This window comes from Schistosoma mansoni, chromosome W (assembly GCF_000237925.1).
Source record: "Schistosoma mansoni strain Puerto Rico chromosome W, complete genome".
In the NCBI taxonomy this organism is placed as follows: domain Eukaryota; kingdom Metazoa; phylum Platyhelminthes; class Trematoda; order Strigeidida; family Schistosomatidae; genus Schistosoma; species Schistosoma mansoni.
In genome coordinates, this window is record NC_031502.1 from 1,904,503 (window position 1) to 1,919,197 (window position 14,695).

Genomic DNA, 14,695 nt, shown 5'->3' on the forward strand with positions numbered 1-14,695 from the left:
ATTCAATCGTATTACAGAAATGTAATCATGTGAGTGTTTGGATGTATTTCGTACTAACATGAACTCTTACACACAGTTTGCTGAAAGGTAACTACCATTACAGTAGAAATCATTATCATTTAAGCAACACAGAGTTCGTTGACATGAATGACATCAATAATAAAAATTGCTATCATTACGAACCATTAGGATATATAGTATTGTTAGGAAGGTTGTGAATTATCCGATTGTTTATAATGTTGTTCGAATTTTGATGAATCTCTGATGAAAAGAACCTCAAATCCCAGTTTCTATTCCTCTTCATAACTAAATCCATTCTGTATAAAAATTGGGACATATGTTGTTCAATTGGATATGAGGTTGACGAAATCATAGTTTGTGCGTAGGATTTCTGAACTATGTTTGTAATGGATGTCAAATATGATGCCCAAGAAATTACGGAGATCAACGCATGAATTTGTATTCTACTCTTGTCTCAGGTGAAGACGTTTCTCAACTATGGGCATCGTACAATTTTCACACCGATGGATTTTTCAAAATGTCATGCCTCGAAATGTGCTGTTATCACTGATATGAATAGATGGAGAGAAGCTGATGCACTTATACTGACAGAAGATAAAGTGCCAAAAGGAACTCGACCTCCAGAACAATTGTGGTTTAGTTTAATACAAGAGTCGCCTGTACATATTGCTATGGCAGGTTTTCTGGAAAATGAAGTGAGTAATTCTGGTCATAATAATATTACTTATCTTTGTCATTTCAATTCCTTCAATCATCAATGTTTATCATTAAATATCATGTAATATTACAATGTCAATACGGTTGAATGTAGGTGACGAGGTCTACGAAAGGAGGATGGATTCGTGTTACCCAGCGAATAATATCCTTGTTCTTCATTTGAATCCATGGACGGGACTAATTGTATGGAGTTTATGAGCTCCCATATAACACCTACCTATGCGTCACACAACAGTAGAAGTTGTCCAGTAAAAACGTTAAAACTTGATACGCTTTAGTACATATGTTACACTGTGTTTGATTTTGTAAGAGAAGTTTTGCAAGAAGATGAATAAATAAGTCATTTCGTGTGCAGATTTGGGTTACAATTGTGGTCAATGTTCAAAATCAGGTAAAACACATCCATTAATTTAATGGATATTCATTGATTAGTTCATGGAATTTTATATAGTTTCCAACTGATTGTTCAATTATTCGAATGAAAATAATGTTCACCTCTTGGTGGAACTCCATAGAATTCATTTCACCATTTCAGACTATTATTCTACTCTACCATATGTACTGATATGATGGGCGTGCATTTCCGGATAATTTGCAAAATGTTTTGTTTATAACAGTCGGTTGTAAGTGGTTCACAGATGAAGCTTTACTATTTGTTATGATGTGTTTTCCGAGTTAGATGGTTTAATACGGCTGTTTCCAATGTTGTTGACGACAACTTTGTCAGTAGCCACCTCATGTGAGTCAGGAAGTTTTCGTCAATCTATCAGAATTAAATCGGTTTATTTCTGTAGTCAATCACAAAGAGGGTCATCAAAACGAGCTGATTCGACACTGGGTTGTAAATCCTCTGAGTCGCTTCAAAGTGATACTATGCTGTACATCATGGATTCACTCTTCATATCGTGCAGATGATAATTAATTATCTCGTTCTTTATAGCTTGAGAGACCCTTGAGCATTGCAAATACACCACGACACCAGCGATCGTGAACAAATCACTCAAGTCTGTATCGTGAATCTATAGTTCAAAACGATAAAACTCAAATCTACTCACGAACCACTTTAGTAAAACATTATTGGAATACCAAAATTACTAACTTCTTCATTTATTTCAATATCCATGATGTCATTTTACTTCAATTTATCCCTCTCATATCCAGATTAATTTTACTATCTCCTTCCGTTTGGATTCAACGATTTATTCACCATACGGTTCCTATGAGCCATACATAAAGCACCATGGACCAGAAACACGGTATCCTTTACCTTCTAGAAATATCGCTAGTGGGAAATCAAAAAAAGTTGCATGGTTTGTGAGTAACTGTATACCGAAAAGTCCAAGAATGCAATATGCCAAAGAACTTTCAAGACATATCTCAGTGAGTTTAACAAAGCTTAACTTTGAGTTTCTACACTTTTTTCAATAATTTCGAGGAAACGAATAATTGAGGAGAGACAAAATGTATAAAGCACGAATAAAATAATTAGTAGTATTTGAACTACTGTGAGAACTAGGAATTCCCGAAGTAGTGCAATCTAAGTATACAGAACTAGGTGAGCACTAACGAACGTATTGTGTTTGGAATTCGAAACCAGGCAGACATCAGGTACAAATGAATCATTAGCTCATACAAACACCACAACGAAGCATGCGAAATGTGTCACTCGGAACGAATTCGGGATGAGAGTGATCTTCATGTTATTATTCGTTGCATATGCAATTATGACGAAAATGACTGAAAAGTTGATTCATGGAGAAACGAACTAATAATAATTGGAATACAATGAAACAAGGTCTACTGAAATTGTCCTCATTGATTGACAACAGTGCATGAAGTAGACATCGATTCATGTCATCAGTGTATTATTCTCAAATCTGCATGATTGTATGTTCTATCATTGTGTTGATAATAGGTTTCCATCCTTGAAACTAAGACCTCTAAATCACGCATGTGGTCTCGATGGAGTTCAAGCACTGATTCTTTAGCATTACTCACTTTCACAGTCTTTCAAGAGAGCTTTCTTAGTTGCTGATTGGTCATATACTATTGACATTTAAAGACCAGCGAAGGTGTTTGATTTCCTCATGATGTCTGTTCATCATTGCAATTTATACTCAATATCAACAATTTGAATATTTGATTCTCTTTCACTTCATTGTAAATTTATCCTTCAAATATACAAGTTGGTTAGACTGTACATATAAACAAATGAGCATCTCAGAAATCCTACGGATAATCCTCAGAATGAAGATGATTTAATCGAATGGCAATTCCGTAGGGAACTGGATTACTGGATTAATATCACCACATGTAACTATTCCATAAACTAGCCGCACAAGATTATCAATTCAGGTATTCTTACACCATACTCAGTGATCACTCATTTCTATATCCAGGTGTTATATGCATGTACATGTGCATTTCTGAAATCACTGTGTTCATGAGTCGTCGTAATTCTTCCTTCAACTCCCTTCAACTCCCTCCCAGACACCGGAGGATCTAGAGGCGGAGTTTTTATCAAACATATGCACAACGAATTCGATGCAGTCACTAAATTCATCATTGAAACATACAACTCATCTGTTCAATAGTTTACTAAAGTTTTCTATTTTCAGGTTGATATTTATGGTGAGTGTGGTACGTTATCATGTCCAAAGGATATTCCAACTTTCACCTCATCAGTTGGCTGCTTGAAAATGATGCGCGAAAACTATAAGTTTTATTTGAGCTTTGAAAATAGTTTGTGCAGTGAATATGTAGCAGAGAAGTTGTATAAAAATGCACTGAAGTAAGTGGTTTGGCATTTATCTCGCATTGTGGTGTAATCAAAGTAATCAATTTATTTATATGTGTGCGTAATCATCGTCTCAAAGTGTTACATCATTTCAGAAGAACGAAATGAAATTGTCAGAGTGAACTGGGATGGATTACAGTGATGTTGGTTTTAGTGATAGGCGGGAACATTCAACATAGAGAATATGTATCTGCAAGAGAAATGCACTCGTGTCACGAAGATGATAGAATAATGGTGGACATCCAGTTCCAATGGAAGGAATCAGAATGAATTCATCTACTGGAATGAGAGGGATGTTAAGCGATCTCACTTGTGCTTGAAAGCTGATCACTATTTTCGTGCAGGTTCTAACCAATTAGTAGTAGTAGTAGTTGTTGTTGTTGTGGTGGTGGTGGTATTAGTGGTATGAGTAGTCGTGACAGTAGTGTGACTTGTGTTTATAATAGTGATCGTAGCCGTAGTAGTAGTAGTAATACTAGCAGCTCAGATCAATAATCAGTGTTTGCATGGATAGTTACTATGTCCTAGTTTGGCCACCCCGTAACTGGTTTACGACCAACTCAAAGTCATATAGTACTCACTGACTTACTTACTTATTACTTGGCTACTTACTTACTAACGCCTGTTAACCCTCGTGGAAGAACATAGGCCGACCATCACCATTCCACATCGAACTCTGTTCTGGACAATACTTTCCGGTCATTCTCACTTGACATTCATCCTCTTCACATCCGCTTACAATTCTCAACGAAGTAAGTTATTTGGCCTTCGTCTTTCCCGTTTACCTTTACAATTCCAAGTTGGAGCTTGTCTCATGATTGAGTTTGAAGATTTCCTTAATGTGTGTTCTATTCACTTCCAACGTCTTTTATTAATTTCCTCTTCAGATGGAAGCTGATTTGTTCTTTCCCATAGTAGGCTATTGTTGATGGTATCGGCTCAAGGAATATTGAGTATTTTGCATAGACAACTGTTTATAAATACTTGTGAGCTTTTGATGTTGGTTGTGGTAGATCTCGAAGTTTTAGTCTTGTACAGTAGAAATGTGTTGACGTTCGTATTGAAGATAGTGACTTTGATATTGGTTGATAGTTGTTTTGAGTTCAATATGTTCCTCAACTTCGCATAGTTCATGTTCATTATTGCAGATAAATAAAGATTCTTCAATGTGAAATAGGTTTCAGTAAGGTCTTCTGAGGATGTTAACCAGAATATTGCACATAATATAAAATTGTAATTTTCATGCTCAATACTCGAAGTTAAATTTACATTAGAGAGGAGAGAATATGATAAGTCCATGATAGATCTTATCATAGCACGGTGACAGGTGTCCTCAAATATCAAAATTGATGGTACTCGATCAATTTTCTGTATATCTAGTTCCAAAAATATACTATGTTTTATGGACCGTCAACTACCAGGCAACAAAATCGTCAGGCAGAATACCGACTTCTATGACATTGTCCCTGTGCTGAACCAATGATGCTTCAAGCAGCACTAGTAGCCTTGAGTCAGCTATGAGTCCTTATTGGTCTTCCGAATAGCAACTTCACACCTACTCCACCACTTCCAGTCCGGAACGCAGATATCAGCCCCCACTGTATGAATCGTATATTTCATACATACGTGGTTTGTATATATATAATCTAGTTGCTCAATAATTTTGTGATAAGAATAAATGCTATCATAATAGATGGTGTCTAGTAGTGGAATCCAGGTCGCCCGTTTCTTCCTACTTATTGCTCGTCATTTGGATGTACCTGCATCCTTGCATTGATGTTCACCCGTGGACTGAAATCTAGTACTATGAACTCCTGGATTCCACCGCTAGCCCTCATCCATCTCTGCCCATAATGCTTGTGACTTAAAGCAATATCGAGGCAATCGACACAGGATGCACATATGTCGATCAGAGACTGATCAATGTCAGTCCTGAACATCAATGGAACGATTCAAACAAACAATACCAAAATGAATATGTAAAAATGGTCTACAAATAATTCCTAGCAGTTACCATCCATTTATTCATCGTAACAAAGGGCACATAAATTCACTCACAATCTTCAGTCGTAATAATCTATCCTTCAAGAAGCGTCACATGAGCAAGGGATTCATGATGGTGGTGGTAGTTTTAACGAATAACCGGTCTGCAATATTGTCATTCGCATTATCAATATCAGCTTCACGGTCTAATTTAACACATATTAAACCACACTTCGACAGTTTAAAGGCTTAACTCATAAACACCAAACCACAATAGTCCTTAATATCTTGTGTCCATGGAGGAAGAGCATCTCTGATCAGGATTATTCAATAAAATAGCAAGCTGAATAATGGGTCAGTGTACTGAAGTGTCCGTGACAAACATTTCTCTATCAGGTCATATTACTGACGATGCTTTGACCAAGTACTGCTACAACGGCCTTTTCAAAACTATGTGAATTAAGCAATCAAAGTTCACACTTTACAGCGTTTGTCAATTCAAAATAAAACGTTGAAACTGTCAAAAACTGAAATCTGATCTCCATCGTGCTATGAGTTGAAATTTTGACATTTTCAATGTATCTACATATTTTTGTGAATGTTGACGATTTATTTGAATGATGAAGTTTTGACCAGTGTTTAACAGTTTGAAAACTTATTATTTGTTTCAAGTAACGAATTACTTCCAATTGTGATGGGTGCCTCGATAGAAGAATATGAAAGAGTCGCTCCTCCACACTCTTTCATTCACGTTGATCAATTCGAATCACCAGCTAAACTGGCAGACTATTTGAAGTATTTGGATAAGAATGATACTGCATATAATGAATATTTTGCATGGCATGGTCATGGAATCATACATGATTACGATGCTCAACTTCAATGTGCGATGTGTCTACTGGCACATACATCTCAAGCATTTGGTCCATATTGGGTTCCGAAAGTGGCACGATGGTGGAATGATGGATGTAATGGTCGGAAATTGCGTTGGAATCCATGAAAGATGAATATTGAGAACAAAATTATTGTTTTATTTTCTAAACTGTATTAAGTTGTAATGTACATAGTGCTTTCTACTTTATACATTTTCTGGTATAGATCAAAATACATTTGAAAATGAATAAGATTTTCCACATAGAAACAATTCTGATATTTTTCGTGAAAACAGTTGTCATGTTAACTCAGACAATTTCATATGGAATGATTATGGAGTAACATAATGCTATACACTATTCACAAACGTTTGGTCATGTGATAACGAGAAAGGTATAACTGTTCATCAAGTAACCTTGAATAAAGTATCAATGGAGAAGTGTTGTTAAGGAAAATAATGAAAATGCGATTTGAGGGAGGGAAAGTATTATTTTTCCAATATTAACTTTCCATCTTGACTTTCGACTAATTCTAATATAAATACCATAGGATAAAATAATTAACACCGTCTAAATTGAAATTTCAACTGATTTAAGTGAATATAAATAGGTGGGTTGTTTGTGGAGACTTTTAGTAGTTTTTATATAGACTTGAAATCATGACTCAATTGAAGGTAGACCAGCAGGGGAAACCTGAAAGCACTGGACAGCCGTTGCCGTCTAAGCGGTCAATCGGTTGAGTACACTAGCGCGAGACTGGTAGGTGCTGAGTTGGAGTCTCGCGAAGCGGGATAGTGAATGCGCACTGCTCAGGAGTCCCACAATTAGACGAAACGGCCGTCTACTGCTTTCAGGTTTTCCATGGTGGTCGAGCTTCAATGGACTCATGATTTCAAGTATATATATGGATATAAATAAGTCAATAATCGGAAAAATGTCAATATTATTTAGTTGGTTAATTGTTAAAAATAGTCGGGTAAATGAATGGATACGAATGTCAAGGGGTTATCTAGTTAGACATATGATGATCAGACTGAAGAATCTATGCGAACTCGTTATAGATGTAAATGTGATAATTTAACTGAATGATATAGAAAAGGATTATGTACTCAACATAATATACGCTATATGACAGAAGGATTGTGATACTACTTGAATAGCTAGAGGGTAGAATGTGCAGGAGCGTTTCGAATATATGATACAATGTCACTTTTTGAAGTAATAATTATGTCGAGTGAAACGTGATTCTTGCAGTCAATATTGACTAAATCAATAGAGAGACAGTGTCCTAATGTTTTTGTCTGTTTTTTTTTTGTTCACCCATAAAAAGCGACATTTTGAAATAGTATCAGGTTGCTTAGTTATGCATCATGTGAGTAGTCAAAAGTATGTAAAGAAAACAAGCTTCAAAAATCAATCTTGGTTACATAGATATTTACCATGAATATGATACACTTTATTGTTTCTTGAAACATCTCTCTGAAGTTGTGTCACATTTTCATTGTCTTTGTCAATTTTAAAATTAGAGTTTTACTTTGATTTCCAATCAAATTTTAGATGATATGAATGATATAATCGCTAGTTGAGGAAATCGTAATTAAAACTTTAGGTTACTTCCAGAATGACCAATGAGTGTATAAATTGAGACGAAGCGGTCACTTAACAATTTTCTACTAAACATCAGGGGATAGAGATGATAGAGTTCACTTGAATATCTGATGATTGATTCGTCTCGTGATAACTGTCAAATTAGTTTAACAGTATAACATATATTTTCAATGAATGTGTAAATTTTCCCATACACGTTTTCCTATGTGATTCATTGGAAAATATTTATCATTTGAAAATAGTACAATGTGTGGAACGAAAGCTCTTTTCAACCTCTCATTCATCTGCGTAAGATTTATTTCAGGAAATGTCTAGTTGTTTGCTAATCAATTAAAAGCGTTTAGTGATATTACATCTTCTATCTCATAACCCATTACTTGACGGTCATGAATTACATAACGAGTGACTGGCTCACTAGTGACTGACTTCGATAAGTAAATCTAGGAGTTCTAGTGAGAAGCAGTGACCAGTGGAGTTCAAACCACGTCTATTGTGAGATATCAACTCACTGAAGACAATTGGTTAACGGTTGCTCAAACATCGTGAATTGGTTGGAGTTAGACACAAACACCATCAGATGCCGACTCAATGATCTATCGGTTAAGTGCTCTGACGCGAGACTGGTAGGTCTTAGGTTCGAATCTCGCGAGGTGAGGTCATAGATGCGCACAGCTCAGGAGACCAACAATAGGACGAAACGGCCGTCCAGTGCTTGCAGGTTTTCCATGGTGGTCTGGCATCAATTGACTCATGATTTCAACTATGATCCATTTTCAAAAATTCGAAATTTCGTCCAATTAAATCATAGAATACCTCCTCTAAAAATGAAATGACAATAAATCGAATAATCTTTACATTAGATTGTCTATTTCATGAATAAAAAAACAGTATGCCATGAAGAACTGATCAACAATGAACACGCACACACACATACACAAATCAAAATGGAAGTTCCCATGTAACTCTAATGTTCTGAAATGTCATACTTTCTGAGACGGTGGATAAGATTTGTAACTCAGGTGGGTGATTTTGATGGAGTTTTGTTCTCTGAGCTCTGTATTGACCAATCACAACTGAAGACAAATCTACAAATTTTCATCGTTGTATTCCTGAGTTAATTGAAACTAGACCACCATAGACAACCTCAGAACACCGAATGGACCGTTTCATCCTAGTACGAGACTCCTTAATAGTACGCATCCACAATTCCACCTTTCAGGATTCGATGTTTTGTTTTTACAAAAAAACCTTCATTGATTCAAATTAAGTTATTGTTATTATTTCTTTAATATTAACAATTGCTTTAATTATCAGAAGGAGGTTTTGTGGAGATTTTAGTAATTTTATATAGTTGATATCATGAGTCCATTGAAGCTAGACCACCATGGAAAACTTAAAAGCACTGAATGGCCGTTTCGTCTTATTGTGGGACTCCTCATCAGTGCTATCCACGATCTCGCCTTGTCTATCGGTCAAGTGCTCTGGCGCGAGACTGGTAGGTCTTGGGTTCGAGTTTCGCGAGACGGGATCGTGGATGCACACTGTTCAGGAGACCCACAATAAGACGAAACAGCCATCCAGTGCTTCTAGGTTTTCCATGGTTGTCTAGCTTCAATTGACTCATGATCTCAACTATATAGAATTAGTATAATTACAAATAGAAGATTAAAAATGGTAATTGTTTTTATTGAACGATCATATAAATTCAATAACTTCCAATACTGTCAGGTCATTCTATATAAATTTATGTATTTCTTTTCTTAATCGAATAACCTTGACCAGTATTTATATACAATAAGTTGATTTGTTAATGGTTTTATGTTTATTAATTTATATGGTTGTTAATATTGTTCAATTTGATTGGTCTTGTATTTGTTTAGATAACCAAAACAACCAACAAGTTCATTTCAAATTACGTCTAGATCTAATTCAATCATTGAAAAATGGTACGTTTTATATTAATCGTTTATTCATTTGTTTTTTTATTTATTTAAATATAAATATTGGTATAAATAGGCTGTGATAATGCTCGGGTGCTAAAACCGAAGAAGGTCGTATTCTTAGGGAGTTATATCGGAAGCCTTCGACTTAGAGATCTAACCCTTAAGTCAGTGGAGCAACGTATGGAGGTTCAGTCCAATGGTAGCCGGTGACTAATGATTGGTTCGTACGCCATTTGTACCCTCAGGATCCTCGAACTCATGTAGACGATTGGTTTAGAATCAGGGTTTTCTAACTTCCGTATGTGGATCCTCCCTAATGTGAACCGCGAAAGAAGAAGCCTTAACAAACTACAGAAGCTATTTTTGGGGACGTTATTTCATTTAATTCAAAGCTTGTAAAACTGTAACATTTACTTTTGTCCCTAGTCTATTCTACAGATCATAAGCTTTCGTTTGATATATGATTCACTGCCATAGCATTTTTTGTTCCAAAGCTATTGTAATTTAGACGCAACCTTTTGTACTCTATTTTCTACTATAATCCCCCAGTTTTGGACATAATTGTATTTTTCTAATCATTGTAAGTCGGGGTTAGGTTAGTCATCTATTTATTTATGTATCTTTTTACATTAATCTGAATTGGGAATTTGAGTACTAGATCGGGATTGGGATAAAGTGATTAGTGTTCCAGTTGTCCTTGTCTTCTCTCTCTCGTGCTTGCCAGCCAATCAGGAATAGAATAGTTTTCGGTAGTTTTCGACTCTTTACCCCCACTTCGAACTCACGCATATTAGCCTCAAAGTTGGGCCAGTCAGCCTATCGTGTCAAGGTCTTAATCTACATTATACTCGGCACTAAAGTGGGTAGACAGATTCAAGGACGTAACACTGCCAATCCACCAACCCGGTTAAAGCGCCGGACATTCGCCTTTTGTCCTCTCAATTTCGTAAACAACAGTAGTGTCACGAGAAGGTAGTGAGTAGGACTTCCCTGACAGTGGTTGTATACGCATGGCCATGTGGGAGTATTTCAAGAGGGAGAGTGGACTCTCTCCACCCTCAGCTGTACTAGGGCATTTGAGGCATAAATCTTTTGAGTTCCTAAGAATTTTATAGCCGAAATCATGAATCAATTGAAGCTGGATAACCATGGAGAACCTGAAAGTACTGGACGGCCATTTCGTCCTACTGTGGGACTCCTGAGCAGTGCGCATCCACGATCCCGCCTCGCGAGCGAGATTCGAACCCAGGACCTATCAGTCTCGCACGCGATCGCTTAACCACTAGACCACTGAGCCGAACGGCATCCAACGCTGTTAATGTCTAACTTCAACCAATCCACGAAATGCGCGACCGTCCACCATCATCTTCAGTGAGTTGATATCTCAAAACCGACCTGGTTGAAGTCCACTGGTCACCGCTTCTCACTAGAACTCCAGGAAATAACTCTTGAAGTCCGTCACTAGTGAGCCTATTATTATTATTATCAGCAGGGGTTTTGAGGAGATTTTAGCAATTTTATAGTTGGATTGTTTATCATTGTAATGATATTATTACCACTTTTTAATAAATGACTTTTCTTGACATTTGAAAAATTGGTTCAGAAAGTAATATTTTAATGGTTAGACAGTTCAACTTTCAAGTACTTGATTACATTTACTGTAATTCATTTATTTTTTAACGTTGATGATCGATGTCGAATGATTGGAAGCCTACTCGAGATAGACGGTGACGGTGTAACGAATAAGCTAACTTCGAAGTCACACCTCGTGATCAGCACCTTACGTGGATTGCCCCATCGACGCATCAACGGACCATGAATGCTCTGAAGACTGTACAATACAAAGGATTTTATTACAAGAATTTATTAGTTAAAGTAGATACAAGCGAAAGTAGAACCACTGTGCATGGGCCAGTCCATGGCGTATGATTAACTGATGCGCGTTGATTGTCCGTGACCTTGACGGGGATCGATGATCTGTTCGATATTTAGTGACTCGACTGCCAGATGATTTGACTAGGGTTCAGTGACATTTCACTGGCCCTACAATAGAATTCTTCGCATGAAGTATTTCAACGGGTTTCCTTCATATTTCTTTATCAATCCTGACAATAAATATTGAGTGATCTCCAGTTAGGTGTTAGCATTTCAGGAAATGACATTGGAATAATGTTTATTCTTTTCAATTCATATAGCCAGGCATAATGTAATCTCTGATTGTACTTTTTTATATGGTGTACAGCGAAAGGTCGTAGACTTTTCATAAACGCACCTGAATAGATTATTGTATTAATAGACATAATGAGGTATTTAAACAAAAATCATTTAATCGATGCCTTCTATATTGGAGAGTCATCTCGCGAAATCTCGATTCGCGCTAAAGAACATATCAGGTACACAAAGAAACCTCCTAATAATCCTGTAGAATTAGATGGACTTCAAATTAAATCGGCAATAGCAGTTCACGCCATTTTCAACAATCATCAAATTGATTTCAAAAATATCAAAATACTACAGAAAGGTTTTCATATAATGCTTAATCCCACAGCTCTCAATAGAAATGAAGGCCTTACCATACATCCTACTTGAACTATCTATCCTAGTCACTTAGTCTGATATTATTTACAATTTCACACCATTACATTACAAATTAAACTCTATCCTTTGTCATTATAAAGATCACACATTTTCCATTATTGACAGTGCATACATACACACAAAATTACATACATGTCGCTTATGAATCAAACTATTGAAATTTGAAACATCATATTCTCAGCATCATATCAAATTCACACTGGATTCTCAATCTTTAGAATTACAATTAGTCCGATGATACCCAGTGATGTGAACTGTCAGACATGTGGAGCGTTGGTTGCCGGCCTCATCGACTGGACATCCCGTGTTTGAATGTGAGACTGAATGTACTGTGTTTGGTTCTCAGAGGGTGACGGTCGTGGATGCTGACTGCTGAATCGTCTCATTCAGCAACAAAACAGTCGTCTGTTGCTTGTCCTACATCAATTGGTTAGTGATCTCACAAAAATGTTCAATTAATGACTTCGATTCAGGCTTGAAATTCATAGTAGTTGACTAATTTACAAATCAAACACTGAGAACATTAATCCACTGCCACAGTACATTCTGGTTTGCATGCAATTGTTGTGCCAGTAAACAATTAGCTACTGAATAAGAAATACATATGTTACGTGAATATTTTCTCAACTAGATAACATGAATACGTTCTATTGTTGCTTATGATATTTCACTAATGAAAGGTTGTAATATAAGCTTATCAGTGATCTATTGACTATTCTACAATTCTCAGATATCCCACATTTCTGATGATCAATCCTTATAACTGACATCCAATTACTTCTGTAATAAACATCATGTGTGAAGTTTTTGGTATAGTTGTACGAAATGATAAATATTCATTGAAAGTCAAATTGTTGGTCAGTGTATCAATTATTCTGTTGATCATATGGTTGGTCAATGTTGTACCAAGTCTCATTCAATGGAAAATCAATCAAGTCGATCATGATAGAATGCCTGAAACAATAGAAGTCTTGTGCAGTAATATATCAATTACAAACCAGTCAGAATCAGATCTTGCTAGTATATTACACAAAATATATTCCCCTATCAGTAAAACATCCGTTCACAAATACCCATTAAGATTTAGTCTGGAAGAAAATAGACTGGAGAAATTATATGATTCATTAAATATGAATAAGACGGTAAGTTGAACATTAGAAGTATTCTTTGATGTTGATAGAATGACCATGTTCTAATTAACTGATCTTTGCTAACTATACATTGATTTGTCAAAATGATCGAGATTATGCGTGCAAAATATTTGTGGACATTGTTCAATTTCATAGTAGTTTACATCACAGAGATGCACTAACAACCAGGTTTGTTGTTGTAGCATCACAGAACTTCTGGTTCACAGATATTGTTTGTAAGTGGAATGTGTATAGTGAGATATTTGAGAAGTTGAAAACACACTCTTCAGGTGTTTGTGGAAGGGAAGAGTGAAATTATGTCAGTTTCAAACTCTTCATCAGATTGATGTTTACATCACCTGATCGTTTCATTCAAATTGCATCAATGTAATCTTTGAATGTCTCATGTTCACCTAGTATTATTTGTTCATATAATGTGTGTTTTCTCAATAATCGTTTTCTGGTAATGTTGATTTGATTTTGTTCATTCCATTCCATGGAAGATGTGTTAAAGAAGGATGATTTGGATGAGCATTGTTTCGAGGAAGTTCTTAGGAGTGTGATCTCGGATATTTATCGACCTGTCCAATTATGACTACATGTGTGTTGTTTATTGGTTTCCAAAAACAGTTTCTTCTGTTCTAATTGGTTGCAATAAATGTGTTGGTAATCCTACAATGTGTTTATTTTCATTTAAATTCATCCCACCAAATGAATGATAAAACTTAGTTTGTGGTTTCGATATTCAATCGTATTACAGAAATGTAATCATGTGAGTGTTTGGATGTATTTCGTACTAACATGAACTCTTACACACAGTTTGCTGAAAGGTAACTACCATTACAGTAGAAATCATTATCATTTAAGCAACACAGAGTTCGTTGACATGAATGACATCAATAATAAAAATTGCTATCATTACGAACCATTAGGATATATAGTATTGTTAGGAAGGTTGTGAATTATCCGATTGTTTCTAAAGTTGTTCGAATTTTGATGAATCTCTGATGAAAAGAACCTCAAATC

General features: G+C 36.0%; 2 protein-coding genes across 2 annotated transcripts; both read left to right on the forward strand.

The window, feature by feature from the left end:
- Positions 1-3,437: 3,437 nt before the first annotated feature.
- Positions 3,438-3,533, forward strand: Smp_137730 (putative alpha(1,3)fucosyltransferase; the record flags this gene model as incomplete). Its single annotated transcript, XM_018799890.1, has 1 exon — positions 3,438-3,533. One exon carries the CDS (start codon positions 3,438-3,440, stop codon positions 3,531-3,533), a length of 96 nt encoding a protein of 31 aa, XP_018653758.1.
- Positions 3,534-6,212: 2,679 nt separating this feature from the next.
- Positions 6,213-6,518, forward strand: Smp_193870 (putative alpha(1,3)fucosyltransferase; the record flags this gene model as incomplete). Its single annotated transcript, XM_018799891.1, has 1 exon — positions 6,213-6,518. One exon carries the CDS (start codon positions 6,213-6,215, stop codon positions 6,516-6,518), a length of 306 nt encoding a protein of 101 aa, XP_018653759.1.
- Positions 6,519-14,695: the final 8,177 nt, after the last annotated feature.